The following is a 19,108-nucleotide window of genomic DNA, read 5'->3' on the forward strand; positions in this document are numbered from 1 at the left end:
TCACTGTATACCGTTTTATAATTAAGGTTTGAGTGTGTTTATTTAATATATATTGTTATATACACACCAATGCAAGCTTAGTTTTTGTTTTTTGGTTTTTTTTAACATATCTAAAAAGCTAAATGTGCAGAGTATCTTCTTTGCCAAGGAAAACAATTTGAACCCCACAAGTGCAGTCTTTCTCCTTGGGCCTGGCCTTGTAGGTCATTACAGAAACAAGAAGGTTATGGTGGAAATCTCCCAAACCGCCAAATTTTTTACACTAATCCGCAATTCATGTATTGTTCCTCCAAGATAAAATCCACACAAAGTTGTCCATGGTTTTAAACAGATAAGACACCGCTGTCTCCTCAAAAATACCTTCCCTGTTTCATGGCTGGGTATCGACTCCGTTAAGCTCACATGAGGAACAGTCTGGCTTTGCAACAGCATTGACTATTGCAGTACTCTCTTTCACCTTTAAAAGGTTCTTAACCTTGTCCTTTATGTTTTCACAGCATTAATCCATAAGTTTTTGACTCTGTAGACAGGAGGTAAGTCTAGGTCAAGATGCAGTATTTATTAAGCATGGATTCCAGACAGTTATTTTCTTAAAATTCCATGTTGTAGGGGCGTCTGGGTGGCAGTTGGTTGAGTATCCAACTTCCTCTCAGGTCATGATTTTATGGTTCCTGGGTTTGAGTCCCATATGGGACTTTCTGCTGTCAGTGCAGAGCCTGCTTCAGATCCTCTGCCCCCCTTTCTCTGCCCCTCCTCTGCTCACGCTCTCTCTGACTGAGATGTCTCTCTCAAAAATAAACATTTAAAAAAAATCTGTGTTGTAATATCATATTATAAATTTGGGAATAAGAATAGGCTTTTGAAAGATCAAATTTCAATATTAAATGATTCAGGTTTGTTTTAAAATTGGTACCTCAATACAACTTTTCAACGAGCTGAAGGCCTGCCCTCTGCTGTAGCAACCTAGGAAACACTTAGCATGCCTCATGGGCCTGCATTCAGTTGGAGCTCAGCCTACTGTTACATCCTTTCAGAATTCAAGATTCATACTCAGTTAAAAGAATGACTCCAGGCACTTTACAACAGTCCTATAACATCATTAATTTTACTAATTATTTAATATAAGTTATTTAACTATTTTCAAAGTATTTAAAATAATCCTGAAGGAGCCCTTCATGATAGTACCACTAAGAAAAACAAAACAAAAAACTGTAAGACCTGTAAACGAAGCCAGCTGCTAACCCTTGCCCTTCAACTCTTTTGACCCAAGATTCTCTCTCCTATCTTCATCTACCTTGAGAAATGCATCCTCTCAACTGAGCATTTGATTCAAACCTGCCTCCTTGAGAACATGTTCTGTGCAATAAGTGGTGTGATATAGAGACAGAAAGAAACAGTTTTATCCTACTAACTTGTTTGATCCTTAGTAAACAACTTAACTTGTCTGGGACTCAGTTTTCACTTTGGTAGCAAGAGGATGCTCTTTGCCTTGCAAAGCACGCGTGAGGATGTAGTTATATAATGTGAGTAAAGTGCAGACCCTAAAACCCAGCTTGTATCAGGGACTCAACCTCATCCCTTTTTTCATGACTGTTTGACACTTATTCATCCCTCTGGCTGAATTACTGTGCTAGACACTAAGGAGGAGGCAATGAACCAGGCAAGCAGCCTGTCCGCTGGGAGCTTACACTCTGGCTGGGAAAACAACAAGCGGTAAACTATGATTACTTTAAATATACCACCGTGGACAAAACACACTGAGGCTACGACAGTAACTGGGGAAGGGGGGTGGCCTGCTTTAGACAGAGTAGTCTGGGAAGGTGACATGTGATCTGAGACCTCTACAGGATAAAATGAGCCTTTCCACTGGCTCCTTTATCCAAGTTAGGGGAAGAGCAAGCCAGGCAGAGGTAAGAAGTTTAGAGGCTTGGGGCACCCGGGTGGCTCAGTTAAGTGTCCAACTTCAGCTCAGGTCTTGATCTTATGGTTCATGAGTTCAAGCCCCACATCGGGCTTCAGATTCTCTGTCTCCCTCTCTCTGCCCCTCCCCTGCTCTCTTACTTTCTCTCAAAATTAAATAAACATTGAAAAAGAAAGAAGTTTAGAGGCTTAGAGACAAAATAAACACCTGGTAGCCCTGGAACAGGAAGTGGCTGAGTGACTCAAGTGTTGTTGTATGAGGGTGACACAGAAAAGCATGTGAAAATGGGCTGGAGAGGTGGGCAAGAGCCCAGTCATCATGGTCTTGTGCACATGCAAAGGAAAGTCTTGGGATTTATTCCAAGCTGAATAGGTAAGAGTTCATGGAGGAGTCAGTCATGGGTTGATTTTCAGTATTAAATGTGGAAAATGACTTGGTGTTGGCAAATTGGGAAGACACGCAGGAGGCTATAGCCATAGGCCAGGCCAGAGATGAGAAAGGCTTGGGGTGGAGTAAAAGCAGACAAGTGCACAGATACAATGTATATGCTGAAAGCCGAGCCAACAAGACTCAGGGAGGAGTTGGATATCAGGACCGAGAAGGGCTCAAACTGACTCCCACGTTTTACCTGTCAGTAAGACACTCTCCCTTCTGATGACATCCAAGATGTCATTTCCATGCTCTACCTCAGGGCCTTTGCACCTGATGTTTCTTTTGCACACCACAACTGCATTTCCTTCGGTTTCTGCTCAAAGGTCTCCTAATCATTCCATAGAACAAAGCTCCATCCGTACCCACTCTCTCCTTACCTTGCCTTATTCATCTTAAGAGCATGTAACCACCTGACATAGGTTGATCTGTCCGTAACTGATTCCCCAGAATTTAAGCTCTATGAGGGCCAAGACTTTGTCTACTCTGTTCGTCATCATAGCCCCAGAAACTAAAACCATGTTTGCCTTATAATAAAAATGTAATGTGTTTAAAGAAATAATGAGAAAAGACTTGAATAAGCAAGTGAATGAATGAAATGTTTTGTTGCTATAGATCTGGTCTATGGACAGCTGTCTTGCTACTAACAGCCCCTGACTGGTCTTGAGTCATCACATAGAATAGCTCTGCTGTAGACCTCACTAGAGTTCAATCCTGAATTGTGTGCAATTTTACAAGCCTGCATGAAACTACTGAAAACTAGAGAAAATCAGGGATGCAACAGTTCTTTTGATTTTCAAAGCATTCTCCCTGTATCAAGCTGTATCATGGTGTAACCAAACTATACAATGGAAGTATTCCTAAAAAAAAAAATAGTATTAGGCTCTCAGGTTTTATCTAAAGGCAACATATTTTTAAAGCCATGTAAAATTTGTTCTACACCTTTAGAAAACATTATTAGAGAAGGAACACCACACAACAATGACCTAGACATCCACTTCCTCAAAGTTTAAGGCCAGAAGAAAAGTTTGCTTTTGTGGAAAACTTCTACATTTCAGGTTCTCTCTTACCAGACAATAGGAATAACTCCTATGGTTTTCTCATTTTTTGTCTTGACTGCTACGAAGTGGTGATACATTTGCAGTTGCAATAAATTATCCTCAGCATAAATCCCTCATACAGTTACCTCTTTCTGTCAATCATGCAGCTTTCTGGTATTTAACATTTCTGTTATATATGGACATTACAAGTTGCCTAAAATTCTTTCTGCAAGTACATGGCATATAAATAAGTAACAAGAAAATCATGAATCTAGATAGTGGAGAACCAAGATTCCAGATTTCCTAACAGCTAGATGATCACATAGGGCATTTATATCTCTAATGATCACTTTTAACATCTGAATAAACAGAGATTAAATGCTTCCAGTAATTTTTAAGCCCTAAAAATTTTAATGGCAGAGCTAAGACTTCTTAACATGTTGACAAAGAGGCATACTTTTCAAAAATTTATTGTAACTGATTTTGGTTGGTGTCCAAAACACCACAATATCTGAAAAGAACATCTACTAAGTGACAAAATCCATTCCTAACTCCTCATACCCTTTTGTCTACCCCGTATTTATTAGCTAATTGTCACTTAAATTTAAAAGTTTTGTTTACCTCCTCAAGCCGTGCTCTTGTGGAGAACTGATTTGTTGTTCCTATTACCATATTTGTTAAAGAAGATGAGCCAAGTTCAAACCTGCAAATTGAAGTTGTCAAGATGTATCATAAAGTATTTATTCACTTAACATGTTTTTAAGTGCCATATAAATTTTACAGGAATTAACTAAAAACTGGTTAGGCAGGAAAAAAATCTATGACATGATCCGCATCCTCCAATGTGTTAACATACCATTGTAAAATATAAATACACCAGCAGCTGAATAAAAGATGCAGTACCCTAAAGAAAGTGCTAGAGGCTTAGTAAGTGCTATGAGAGCTAGGCAAGTGCAGGTGCAAACAAACAGAAGTGTTAAAGCAAGACGTGGGTTGAACTGTGCCGAGGAAGGCTAATTGGTCAGCAGATGCAGAAAGGGATTGGAATGGAAAACTGGACTACCCAGATTCATTAGTTAGCACTAAATTCTGAGTTTTATATTTTCTAAGAATATTTTTAAAGTATCTCTATGTGCTATCTGCAATGAAAAAAAAACACAAACAAACAAACAAAATCCCTTTAGACCATCACCGTTGTTTTACAAACAAACCTAAAACACAGCCAGGTTAATGGACTTTTCTAGTCACAGCACAATTTTTGGCACTACTTACTTTTGTATAAGTTTATCCCAATTTTCCCTCAGAAACTGCCAGGCCAATGGATATCCCACCGGGTTCCTGCCAACAGCTCTAAGGATATGTGGAAACTCTTGAATTTTTATTATATCTCCCTTAAAGCTTTCATCTAATAGCCTAAAATGAGTAAGAGAAGAAATGGTAACAACGAATAGTCCTTGGAAAAGTTGTAAGTCATTTCAATAAAATAATGCGTGAAAGAAAAAAAAGCCAATCGGTCAATAATAAAGACCAAATAGGTAACTAGAGTGCTAATAAACCTGCTAGATGTACATAATAAAAATTCACACTTATATAGTGTTCACAACACCCATTCTCATATAATCACATTTGTTCATAAGAGAAAATAAGAAAGGTTTATCTAAAGGTATGTATTTCTAAACATGTTCTTTTAAAAACATACAAATATATATTCCTTTAAATATTTTTCCTAATACCTGCTTCTCACTAATTAACTACCATACTCATTAGATGTGTGCCCACTTAACTGTTCCCAGCAGAATAGGCAATTCCTGGCCAAGAGAACAAAAACAACGTCAGAAGCATCTGATGTCATTTAATTCCTCATGGCCATGTAAACACGAATGAATTACTCACCACTGAAGCTTTCCCTCATTTTGGCTAATACTGAGGGCAAATTCAATTTCGTTTTTCTCGGTACTGGACAAAGATGACTGATATTTACTATAAAGAAAATCCCATCCTTCAGGGTTCTGGACCCCCACAGCGAACACCGCCAAGGTTACATCACTGGGCAGGCTGCAGAAAAGAACATACCTAGTGAGAGTCTGAGATGTAGGAAGTGTGTTTGAATGTATAATGGTGACCAATTACAAGCTGATAAACTGGCCTGGTGATCAGAGAAATGTGCCTGGAAATGTCAACAAAAATAACCTCTTTCCTTCAGTTAGATTTTAAGAAAGAAGTACAAGAAAGCATCTAAAATTCAGTTTTAAGTCCCGTTCTCAAAAACATTATGTGAAATTCCACTTTGATAAATACCAACATATCTAACATATGTTAATGATGCTGGTAACTCGACGGGTGGTCACTTTTTAAACCAAAAGAAAGAAATGCAAACTAGACTCAAGAAGTAATCCATGAACAAAGGTCAGGAATCCAACGGGAGGACTGTTTGGAAGCATTTCTTTAAATGGAAGCATGTATACTTTTTGTTTGCTTAATATTTCCTGGAGAGATTTAAGCCCCAAATATAACAGTCCTTAAGTACACCAAGAATCAATTCCAAATACAGGAGGATCCTACTTTGCTTAGACAGTGTCAGCAAGTATTTATACACACCCCATCAGGGACTTTGGAGGCCCAAAGGAGCTACCTCTATGGCAGGCACTGCCTCTGTTCCTATCCAGGATAGCTGTTTTCGTTCTGACCCTTGCCTCTATTAAATTGGAATTATTCTAATCCTATTTTAACTCTGCAAATATTTGATATATATATTTATATTTATCTACAAATATTTGATATATGTATTTATATATATATATATATAAATTCCTAGTATTTCTTTTTTTTTTTTAATTTTTTTTTTTTTTTCAACATTTATTTATTTTTGGGACAGAGAGAGACAGAGCATGAACGGGGGAAGGGCAGAGAGAGAGGGAGACACAGAATCGGAAACAGGCTCCAGGCTCCGAGCCATCAGCCCAGAGCCTGACGCGGGGCTCGAACTCACGGACCGCGAGATCGTGACCTGGCTGAAGTCGGACGCTTAACCGACTGCGCCACCCAGGCGCCCCGTAAATTCCTAGTATTTCTTAACAGAAAGTTGAGAGATACATAGATAAATCTTAAAAAATAATTCATTTTCTCAAAAAGTATAGCAGAGGAGACTTATCTATACTTTTTTTTTTCCTCCCAACATTTAGCACCAATGATGAAAAACAGAAAAGATACCCTTCATATGAACAAATGGGTTGTTCTGTAAACACAGACCTCAGATTTCCACCAGCTTCCTTCCACTCTCTGAAATAGGCTTCTGCCCTCTGTACACAGGGCTGATACTTGCACATGCAGGCAAGGAGGAGGAGCTGGCTCCGCAGCATTCTCTGTGAGACTGAGCCCTCATCTGTCCACGTCTGATTATCAATGAGGTCCCTCAGCAGCCTGATGAGAAAGGCCTGCGAGAAAGCCACATGTGTCACCACAATGGTCCCAGGCCATCTCATGTTTTATACAAACCAACACACCCTCGGGATATGGGGATTAATTTTTAAAGCTTAATCCAACTCTTATTTTTAAAATCATGTAATTCTGTTTATATTTAATTATGAAAGGGTCAAAAACAAGAAAAACTGATTTTACTATTTCCATAACATTTATAAGTATAACTTCATCTATTTAAAAATCAGGATGAACTGCCATTTTTGAAACAAACTAAGAGAGTTGATAGCACTAAATTTTGAGAGCAAATTATACAAAAGGACTTCATGACATTTTGCCAAAAATAATGCTTTTGTGCCTCTCCCTCAAGTACCGGACTCAGCATATCTTAATAGTAACCATCAAAATGCAGTAGTAAAATGAAATAAGTATTTGCAAAAAGAAAGGAGTAACAAATCCATAAAAATTGAGTACAGATTCTTACCGTCTGTGCCAGTAAGACCCAAATCTTTGCTAGTTAGTCTAAACACTCAGTTAATTTTGATTTACTTTTCCTTAATATATGTGAGGACATACATATATGAACAATGGTAAGGATGCTTTTCTACACCCACACAAAAGCAAATCAGTTATGTAACTATTCAATTTATTTAAGGCTTCTACCTTGAACTGATTTTCCACTTCCTTCATATCTCTTTTCTCCATCAGTTTATACATAGGTATCAGCTCATTCAAACCTTGGAACACGGGCATAATTTCAGTTTCATGCTTCAAGTATAGGGTTAAATCCAAGGCTTTTTCAATTGATAGCTTTCCATTGCTGGTCAAGAGACACCATGGTTAGCAGTTTAAAAAAAAAAATGCAGGAAATCATTTTTTTGTTTCAAAAGATATTTTCATCTCCCAGCCAAACATTAGTCAGATATTAATGCCCCCTTAATAATAGTGACTTTTATATAAGTATCTTTTCTTTCACATATAACACTAGCTTATTTACCATTGTGGAGGAAGTTTCTCAAATAACAGGGCCAGGGCTAACTTGTGGTTAAGAAAAAATGGAGACAGGTCAGCATCTCTCCCTCTGTGAAACAGTGGATTGTGTGTTCAACTTCCAGAGTAAGATGGCAGTTTTCATCAAAATCAGTAATCTTGGTTGCAGAGATTGCCACTCAGTCAAAAGTCTGAGTGTCTGGATTGAACACATTCTTATCTCCATTTCAAAAAGAAACTGAATATAGATGTAAACCCTTCATTATGGAGGCCAGAGGTTAAAAGTCTCAGTGGCAGGGTATATGCTTAGGTAAGTAAACACAAAACCCTCTAAGAATTAAGCAATAATGTTATAGAGGGAAATGGTCTCAGTAACGCAGAAACAGCTAGATAAACAACTTCTGTCCTTATCGTCATTGCTTTTTGCCACCTTGAGAAGTCAGAAATGAAGAACTCAACACTTAGAGCAAAGGTACATGGGAAATGAGAACTATAGAATCATTCCTTCCCACATGGTGACTCCCCTTAGGACTTCAGTTCTGCCTAAATATTGGAGAAGTTTGACTTTCAGGTTTAGGAATCATTTCCTTTTTTTTTTTTTAAGTTTATTTATTTTTAAGTATTTATTTTGAGAATAGGGAGAGGGAGAGAGGGCGAGAGGGAATCCTAAGAAGGCTCCTTGCTGTCAGCACAGAGCCCAACAAAGGACTCAATCTCACAAAATGAACCATGAGATCATGACCTGAGCCAAAATCCAAGAGTTGGGCACTTAACTGACTGAGCGCCCTAGGAACCATTTCCTTAAAAGCCATTGTCATAAGGCAAAAAATTAGAGTGAACACTGTCCTTAACAACTCAAAGATCATTTGGTTAGTCCACATTTTATGAGCATGTTCCATACAGCTGTGAATTTCAGGTATCCAGTTTGAGGAGTTGGGGGGAGAAATTTTTTAATAAAAGAGTCACAATGCAAAAACTTGGTACTGAGCCACTTGGTCTTCTAAGAAGGTTTCCAGAATGTGAAGGACACAGCAGGGCAGAAACCTCCCGTATTATAGCAGGGCCAGAAAAGCTGCAGGACAAAGGGCTTCTCCAGAATGTTGATCTCCTGATTTTCTACACCCTTTTGCATCAGTCTGAGTTGTTAATGAAAAACATCAGGGGCACCTGGGTGGCTCTGTCAGCTAAGTGTCTGACTTCAGCTCAGGTCACGATCTCGCAGTTCATGAGTTCAAGCAAGCCCCGTGTCGGCTCTGTGCTTACACCTCGGAGCCTGGAGTCTGCTTCAGATTCGGTGTCTCCCCCTCTGTGCCCTTCCCCTTCCCCTGCTCACATTCTGCCTCTCTCATGGTCTCTCAAAAATAAAATAAAAACATTAAAAAAAAAAAAAGATTAAAATACAGGTCACTTCCTTTACCTTACTCTGCAAACACAGACACATGGCTAACCATGAGACTAAAAGCAACCTTGGATTGTAAGAAGAACTTAGGAAGACACCTTTCAACTTCTAATTAGCAAGCAATCATTTTCATCTTCAGAAATCAAGCATTCAAATGCTAACAGCTGCTTTCAGAAATAAACCAAGACCCTGAGGAGTTTGTATTACCTGACAAGCTGAAATGCATTGTTAATGAGACTGGCCCGATCATTGCTGCTGATTGTTGTATGTGCTCCTCTTAAAAGACCACTCAAAGAATTCCATCCATCATCCTCATAATGCACAATGTAATAGCCATTCATTCCAACATTAAATTTGATCCATTCTACCTCTTCTGGGAGAATGAGCACATCTAGAGCAAATAAAATAAATCATAGTTCCATTTTCTCTCTTCACTGATGAAAGCTTTTCTGATCAGAGACTGGACAAAGAAACTAAAGGGAAGTTTAATATTGAACAATTTTAATACTGAAATGAGTTTCATATTGAACACATTTATTTTAGAAACCATAAAAGCCCATTCCAATAGGTAAAAGCCAATACTAGCTTAAGACACCAATTTTTTTTCAGATTTACAGATCTAGGGGAAGAATATAGCCACATTTCAGGTCATACATACAAAATAATCCAGCAATGTTAACAAAATAATAGGGAATTTTCACTAGTAAGCCCTCCTACTTAGCATTATATAATTCAACTGCTTTAATCTTGGTCTGGCAAGATTACTGGCTTTTTGACACAAGAGAATATTTTGAACCTTCTATCCTCACTAAAATTGAAAGCCAAAGATTTGCTTTCAATAAAGGTTATTGAATATATTGAATATATTGAATAAAGGTTGACCTGGTCTTTCGGTTTTAACAAAGATAAATAGTACAACAAACTGAGTACCTAAGTCTTACACATTTCCAGTTTCTTAACTTATCCTGGTTATTTCTACAAGAAGTTACCTGTTTTTGTCTTCAGCAAAAATCTTTGGACTGAGTCTGATTTGCTCGTAATGAATGTCAATGGAACATGCCACAGGTACCTTCAAGAAAGGATGCATTATTTTTTAACTTACTTCAACAGTTATTAAATCATCTATCATATGCCAGACACTGGCTAGTTTAAAAAATGGTACCAAAACTATTACAGCCAAGAGGTCAAAACAACACCAGCCTGTTTTCCTGCCTTGCAAGGGGTGCCAGCTCAGGCAATGTTCATTCTTCTTGGACTTCTCAGTAGAGCTAGGGATTTGAGCTCCAGGGAGCCCTGACATCCTTTGCAGTGGTTTGCTGATTGGAACTCAGAGGTCCTACCTTAAAAACCCTGACCACTATTAATGGAATAAATTGCCATCATGTGGCCCCTAAATAATCTGTTAAGAATACAACATCACTTCTGTAAAATTCCTGCCAATGATGCACAATCTGAATCTCATCATGAAAAACAGCAGAAAATAAAAAATGGAGGACATTCTATTAAGAAAAGCGGCCTGTACTGTTCAAAAATGCCAAGGTCAAGAAAGAAAAAAGTTGAGGAACTGTTTAAGGAAGCAAAGAAAAAAAAAAACACAAAACTGAACATGGGTGACAATACGATGTGATCCTATATTAAATCCTGAATGAGAATTTTTTTTTCTTTTGCTATATAGTATTATGACAACTGGAAAACTGAAATCAACTTTACAGATAAAAGGATTATATCAATTTCATTTCATAAGTGATAATTATACTGTGCTTACACAAGTCGACATTCTTGTTTTTATGAAAATATCACACTGAACTATTTCAGGGTACAACTACCTTCAGCTAAGAAAAAATACAAGCTCCTCTGGATCCAAGAGGGCAGCATAGGAAGACACCAAACTCACCTCCTCCTGTGAATACACCAAATCTATACCTACATATGGAGGGCACCTGTTGGGATGAGCACTGATGTTGTATGGAAACCAATTTGACAATAAATTTCATATTAAAAAAAAAAAACGATGCCTACATATAGAACAACTCCTACTGAAAAAGAACGGAGGGCTGCCTGAATAGCTTCTGCACAACAAATGACAGAGGGACCACACAAAGAAGGCAGAGACAGAGACAAGATAATAAAAGGAACCCCAACCTAACACAGTGAGGGAAGGATATTACCAAAGGCTCCACAGGCAGACTTGCCTGCCCTTGGAAATGACAAATAGAAATCTAAAGGACAACTAGATTATAAGTGAAGAAAATCCAGTGACTAATTCTAGAGAATCTACCAAAGAGTGGGGAAATTTCTAGAACTCTCTGCAGTCATAGGCTCTGGTGAGCATCACTGTTTATATTCCCCCTAAACCATGATATTGTGGACAGGAGCTGGGTTCAGTCACTATAGCCAGCTGGCTAGAGACACCCCAGCAAGTCTAAGGACCTTAGCCCACACCAGCTCCAGATGTCCTGCTAGGGTGGCCCCAGAATGGTACCCTGAGACCCTCCTGGCTTATGCCCACTCTAGCCCCAGCCATCTTGCCATTGGCAGCCTTAGGGCAGGGTAGCCTAGGACCCCATGGACTGCACCTGTTCCCACTCCAGGTCTAGACATTCCACCAGGGCTGCATCCCCTCCAACTCCAGCTGTTTCTCCAGGGTGGCCCAGGGAAAGAATGCTCCAGAACCTCAAGCCCATGCACACTCCAGCTCCAGCTATTCCACCAGGGCAGCCACAGCACAGAATGTTTGGGAACTCTGGGCCCATTCCCAATCCAGCTCCAGCCATCCCACCAAGACAACCTTGGTGCAATTTGCCCTAGGACACTCCCCGCCATCCCACTTCAGCTTCCGCTGGACAGCCAAAACCACTAGGCACACACAATCTACACAGGGGATGCTCCCGTGTAAGGACAGTCCATTAAAGACCAAGAGAAGTAGCTCTTCCACCTAACTCATAGAAATATACATATGAAATGAAACAAACTAAAGAAACAGAGGATTATAATTCCAACAAAAGAAAATGAGAAAATTCCAGAAAAAAACTCTAATGAAATACAGATAAATAATTTACCTGATAAAGAGTTCAAAGTAATGGTCATAGAGAGGTTCACTGAACTAAGGAGAATAACGGAAGAACAAAGTGAGAACTTCAATAAATATTCAGAAAATGTAAGAAAGTACCAGATAGAAGTCACAGAGCTAAATAACAACTTAAATGAAAAATACAATAGAAACAATCAGCAGCAGATTAGACGATACAGAGCAGATCAATAATCTGGAAAATAGAATAGTGGAAATCACCCAATCAGAATAGCAAAAAGAAAAAATAATTAACAATGAGTATAGGATATAAGGGACCTGTGATGCAACATCAACTGACAAACATTCACATTATAGTGGTCCCAGAAGGAGAAGAGGGAAAGAAAGGGGCAGAAAACGTATTTAAACAAATAATGGTTAAAACTTCACAATGCTGAGGAAGGAAATAAACATCCAGGTCCAAAAAGCACAGAAACTCCCAAACAAGATGAATCCAAAGAGATTCACACCAAGACATACTATAATTACAATGTTAACAGTTAAAGAGAAAATATTAAAGGCAGCAATATAAAAACAAAATGTCACAAAGAAGGGAAACCCATAAGACTATCAGCTGATTTTTCAGCACAAATTTTGCAGACCAGAAGGGAGTGACAGAATATATTTAAAGTGCTGAAAGGGAAAAACTTAAAGCCAAAATAACCCACCAAGCAAGGTTAATATTCAGAATAGAAAGAGAGAGAAAGAGTTTCTAGCACAAGCAAAAGATAAAGGAGTTCATGACAACTATCCAACATTATAAGAAATGTTAAGGAATCTTCTTTAAGAAAAAAACAAAAGGCCATAATTAGAAATAAGAAAAAGAGAACTACAAGCCAATCTCTCTAATGACTATAAATGCAAATATCCTCAATAAAATATTAGCAAACCTAATCCAACAATACATTTAAAAAAAATCATATACCACCATCAAGTCAGATTTATTCCCAGGATGCAAAGGTGGTTCAATATTCACACACTCACACAAAAATTAACATATGTCACATTAATAAGAGAAAAGATAAAAACCCTATGATCATTTCAATAGATACGGAAAAAAACACTGAGCAGAGTACATCAATCCGTGATAAAAACCATCTGCAAAGTAGGTCTAGAGGGAACATGCCTCAATATAGTAAAGGCCTTATGTGCAAAACCCACAACCAACATCATACTCAATGGTAAAAAACTGAGAGCTTTTTCTCTAAGGTCAGGAAAAAGATAAGGATGTCCACTCTCACCAGTTTTATTCAACATAGTACTGGAAGTCCTAGCCACAGCAATTAAACATAAAGAAATAAAAGGCATCCAAATTGATAAGGAGGAAATAAAACTCTCATTATTTTCAGATGACATGATACCATACATAGAAAACCCTGAAGACTCGACTAAAAAAAAACTACTTACTAGAAATGATAAATGAATCCAGTGAAGTCACAGGATATAAATCAATGGACAGAGATCTGTTACACCTCTATACACTAATAATGAAACAGGAGAAAGTGAAATTAAGAAAGCAATCTATTTACAATTGCACCAGAAACAATAAAATATCTAGGAATAAACTTAAACAAACAGGTGAAAGAGCTGGACTCTGAAAATATAAAACACTGATGAAGGAAATTCAAGACAATGGAAAGACATTCCATGCTCATGGAATGGAAGAATACTGTTAAAATGTCTACAGCACCCAAAGCAATCTACGGATTTAATGCAATTCCAATTAAAATACCAATTGCATTTTTCATAGAGTTAGAACAAACAATCCTAAAATTTGTATTAAACAAAAGACCTCTTGAAAAAAAATCTTGAAAAAGAAAAACAGAACTGGAGGTGTCACAATGCCAGATTTCAGGTTATATTACAAAATGGGAGTAATTAAAGCAGTATGGTACTGGTATAAAACAGTGTTGGGAAAACTGGACAGCTACATGCAAAAGAATGACCTGGGCCACTTTCTTTCACCATACACACTAATAAACTCAAAATGGATTAAAGACGTAAATGTGAGACCTGAAACATAAAAATCCTAGAAGAGAGCACAGGCAGTTGCCCACAACAACATTTTTCTAGATGTCTCCTGAGGCAAGGGAAATAAAACCAAAAGTAAATGATTGGGACTACATAAAAATAAAAAGATTCTTCACGGTGAAGGAAACAACCAACAAAACTAAAGCGCAACCTACAGAATGGGAAATATTTGCCAATGACATATCCAATAAAGGGTTAGTATCCAAAATATATAAAGAACTTATAACTCAACACCCAAAAAATGATCCAGTTAAAAAATGAGAAGACATGAACAGACATTTCTCCAAACAAGACATACAGATGGCTAACAGACACATGAAAAGATGCTCAACATCACATATCAGGGAATTGCAATTCAAAACTACAATGAGATTTCACCTTACACCTGTCAGAAGGGCTAGCATTAAAAACCCAAGAAACAAGTGTTGGCAAAGATGTGGAGAAAAAGGAACCTTTGTGCACTATTGGTGAAAATGCAAACTTGTGCAGCCACTGTGGAACGCAGTATGGAGATTCCTCAAAAACTTAAAAATAGAACTACCCTATGATCCAGTAATCACAGTAGTGGGTATCTACCGAAGGAATATGAAGACACTAATTTGAAGGGACACATGAATTGTAATGTTTATAGCAGCATTATTTACGATAGCCAAATTAGGGAAACAGCCCAAGTATCCATCAAGAGATGAATGGATACAGATGTGGGGTGTGTGTGTGTGTGTGTGTGTGTGTGTGTGTGTGTGTGTGTATGAACATTACTCAGCCATAAAAAGGAATGAAATCGTGCCATTTCCAAAGATGTGGATGGAGCTAGGGAGTATAATGCTAAGTGAAGTAAGTCAGTCAGAGAAACACAAATACCATATGATTTCACTCATATGTGGAATTTAAGAAACAACAACAAAAAATGAGGAAAAGGAAAAAGATAGAAACAAACCACAAAGTAGCCTCTTAGCTATAGAGAACAAACTGATGTTTACCAGATGGAAGATGGGTGGGGGGATGGGTGAAATAGGTGATGGGGAATCAAGAGTACACTTACCATGATGAAAAGAAAAGAAAAGAAAAGAAAAGAAAAGAAAAGAAAAGAAAAGAAAAGAAAAGAAAAGAAAAGAAAAGAAAATAACAAGAGTAGGCAAGAATGTTGAGAAAATGGAAGGCTCCATTTTCCTATTGGTGAGAACGTAAATTGGTGCAGTCACTATCATAAACAGTATGTAGATTGCTCACAAAATTAAAAATAGAACTCCAATATGGATCCAGCAATTCCACTTCTGGGTATTTATTCAAAGAAAATGAAAACATACATCTGAAGAGATACATGCGCCTGTATTGTTCACTGCAGTATTGTTTAATCATAGCAAGATACAGAAGCAACCTAAGTGTCTATTGATAAATGGATGAAGAAGATGTGGTGTGTGTATGTCTATACATATACAATAGTATACACATACACAAATATACATACACACACACAGTGGAGTATTAACCATAAAAAAGAATGAACTCTTCCCATATGCAATTAACAGACATAGACCTAGAACATATTATGTCAAGTGAAGTAAGTCATACAGATAAAGACAGATACAACTAGATTTCAACTATATGTGTAATCTGAAAAACAAAACAAACAAAACAGAAAGACTCATAAATAAGGAAACAGGGGGTAGAGACAGGGGATGAAATAGGTAAAGAAGATGAAAAGATAAAAACTTCCAGTTATAAAATAAGTAAGTCATGGGATGTAATTTACAGCATAAAGCATATTGTCAATAATGTAATACCTTTATTCAGTGACAGATGGTAACAGGACTTATCATTGTTATCATTTTGTAATGCATAAAATACATTGAATCAGAAGGATTTACACCTAAACTACTAGGATATTAATTATACTTCAATAATACATGTTATTTAGAGACCATATAAAAGATATAGATATAGAGAGTATATTTTTTTTAACTGTTGGGTATTTTGGATTACACATGGAAAGGTTTTATCTTAGGTTGTATATACATACTTTGGGTTATAACTGTAAAGACACAGAGGAGAAAAGGGGAGGGAGGAGGAGAACAAGAATGATAAAGCAAATGTGGTTAAGAGTTAACATACATGTTAACCTGGGTAAAGAATCTTTGTGTTCTTCTTGCAACTTCTCTGTAAGTGTGAAATTATTTCAAAATAAATTTTTTTACATACGGCCTATCAAGTCAATCAAGTTGCCACGTCTCCTTTCCACTGATGTCTCTCTGAAGTGTTAAAGCTGAAGAACAGGTCCCAGGATCTAACTTGGACTTCCAAGAGATCTGTCTCTCTCATAATCCCCAGAAGTCACCTAAATGTTTATGCCCTCAGTGAAAACCCAAATACACTATTGTAATTTAGCAGTGGTCGCTTCAAGTCAGTAACTGGAAATTACCGTCCTATCAAACTACACAATGTGAGAATGTCAAAATAATTACATATAATCAGGTTTAGTGAGATGAACCAAGGTTTAAAGCCACTGTTATCCTTTTGGGAAGACAGTGTTGTGTAATCACCTTTATAGGATACTTAGCTTTCATCGAAATATTTCAGCATCTATTAAGAGCACTCTGAAAAATAAGGTTTCATCATACAAGGCAGGTGGTACCTAGGCAACAAAATGAGCTTTTCTCTATGAATGTTACCCAGTTTCTGAGGAGTCATCAGGTCCTTTCCTGTAGTGCTCTTGCTTCATGTGTACATTCCTCCCTCTCACCGTGATGGTTATCAGGGGAAAGCCTTTTTGCAGCGTCCACGTGTTCATCATGGTTTTCACATCAAGGCCTTCCTGACGCCAGTGCTGATTTATACACAGAAAAAAACCGACATGTGACCACTCGCCCAACTCTAATAGAGAACCCAAGCTTGCGCTCACAGGGTTACTTCCTGTTGACAACCTCTGTGAGGCTTTTTCCTCATCCCTTCCTTGGCTCATCAGACCCTGTCCTCCTCCCTTCCCCACACTGTCTTCTGCCATAGCATTCCCACTAGAGCACTGATTACTTCTTTTCATTCTCTTCCTCTATCTACATGTGTAGGTCATGTCTTGAGAGCATGTATCTGGTTCTACCAGGCATACCTTGGGCTTGGCACACCGCACAAAGCAGGCATGGGAATGAAGGCAGAGAAGGGAGACAAAATGGCCAGGCATTCAACACCTATATACCATTACCGGCTCCCAGAGAAGCAAGGCGGGGCGGGAGGGGGCGGAAATCATCAGTCAACAGCCTGTACTTCCTAAGTGGTAACATCAAGATAGTCCACACTCAACAGTCATAAACTCAAAGGAGAATATATTTTTGATACTAAAAAAAGCTTCTGGAAAGAGCCTAAATGCCCATCAATTGATGAATGAATAAATATGTGGTTTATATATACAATGGAATAGTACTTAGCAATGAGAAAAAATGAAATCATGCCATTTGCAGCAACATGGATGGAAATGGAAGGTATTATGCTGAGTGAAATAAGTCAGCCAAAGAAGGACAGATATCATCTGCTTTCACTCATGTGGAACTTGAGAAACTTAACAGAAGACCATAGGGGAAGGGAAGGGGAAAAAATAGTTACAAACAGAGAGGCAGGGAGGCAAACCACAACAGACTCTTAAATACAGAGAACAAACTGAGGGTGGATGGGGGGGTTGGGGAGAGGGGAAAGTGGGTGATGGGCAATGAGGAGGGCACTTGTTGGGATGAGCACTGGGTGTTGTATGTAAGCCAATTTGACAATAAATTATATTAAAAAAAAAGAAAGATAACACTCAAAAATAAAAAAAATAAAAAAGCTTCTAAAGATATTTAAGAGCTAGTAAAAAAAAGACAAAACATGCTACAGAACAATCTAGAAATTACTGAATAAAGCGATCTCTAAAAACCAAAAGCCAAAAAATTAAAATATGGTGAATAAAATTTAGTTGAATCTGTGGATTTAACCTCCACCACCTAGGAAAATATTCCACAAGTCCAGATAAACAGACTCACATTGTTTTGTGACTCAAATATTATGAATTCTTTACAGCTTAACAGTTAAACACATAAATTAAATCTAAATTCAGATCCCCACTCTGTAATTTACTAAGCATAGGCTTTTGGATTCCATATTCCCAATCTGTTAAAATAGAAGTAAAAGTACCCCACTCATGGTCTTATTCCGCAAAGTAAAGGAGGTAATGTACCTAAGTGCTTATTAGCACTTGCCTGACACATAGTAAGCTCTCCAGAATGTTCACTGCCCTTATCTGTTGTTTCACAAATGAAGACCTATGGAAATGATCCATATAGCCTGACTGATACAGACCCCGTCTACCATAGAAACATGCCATACATTCACTGCTTTACAGAGAATGAAGCTCAACAAATCAGTACCAGTGATATGTGTTACCCAAGAATGCTATTCAACTCCCTTGTGTAGATAGTTCTCAAAAGAAATTATAAAAGACTGTCGGTCTGGTATAGTTTAAACACAATCTTTTGTAGAGAAGAATGACAGAATGAAGGGCCTCAAAGAGTTTGGCACAGAGGTTTCCTTCAAAGAATGCGGACTCAAAATATGTGCTTAGGGGTAGCATGTAGAGATCTAACAACTTACTGAGGATGAGGATGAATGTGCACCCCTGGAGCAAAAGCCATCCATTCTTTGTGTGTCATCGGCAGGACAAATCTAAAAACCAAAAATAAACATATTATTCTCAGTTCTGTAGAAAACACTCATGATTCTGCTCAGATGGATTAATATGGTATAGGAAAAACAAAACAAAACATGATAATAAGCCTGTGGATTCCGAAAAT

The 19,108-nt window shown here is 37.8% G+C and overlaps 1 protein-coding gene across 5 annotated transcripts in view; it reads right to left on the reverse strand.

The window, feature by feature from the left end:
* Positions 1–19,108, reverse strand: part of ERAP1 (endoplasmic reticulum aminopeptidase 1) — a 129,561-nt gene that overhangs the window by 1,909 nt on the left and 108,544 nt on the right. For all 5 annotated transcript variants that reach the window (XM_045498840.1, XM_045498820.1, XM_045498811.1 and 2 more), the window contains 9 exons: positions 18,909–18,980; positions 16,964–17,118; positions 10,186–10,265; positions 9,404–9,587; positions 7,471–7,627; positions 6,640–6,824; positions 5,284–5,445; positions 4,663–4,803; positions 4,012–4,093 (listed from right to left, as the gene is read on the reverse strand). In XM_045498840.1, the coding sequence (XP_045354796.1) occupies positions 4,012–4,093; positions 4,663–4,803; positions 5,284–5,445; positions 6,640–6,824; positions 7,471–7,627; positions 9,404–9,587; positions 10,186–10,265; positions 16,964–17,118; positions 18,909–18,980 (1,218 nt within the window). The remainder of the gene's footprint in view (positions 1–4,011; positions 4,094–4,662; positions 4,804–5,283; positions 5,446–6,639; positions 6,825–7,470; positions 7,628–9,403; positions 9,588–10,185; positions 10,266–16,963; positions 17,119–18,908; positions 18,981–19,108) is intronic.

This window comes from Leopardus geoffroyi, chromosome A1 (assembly GCF_018350155.1).
Source record: "Leopardus geoffroyi isolate Oge1 chromosome A1, O.geoffroyi_Oge1_pat1.0, whole genome shotgun sequence".
Classification (NCBI taxonomy): domain Eukaryota; kingdom Metazoa; phylum Chordata; class Mammalia; order Carnivora; family Felidae; genus Leopardus; species Leopardus geoffroyi.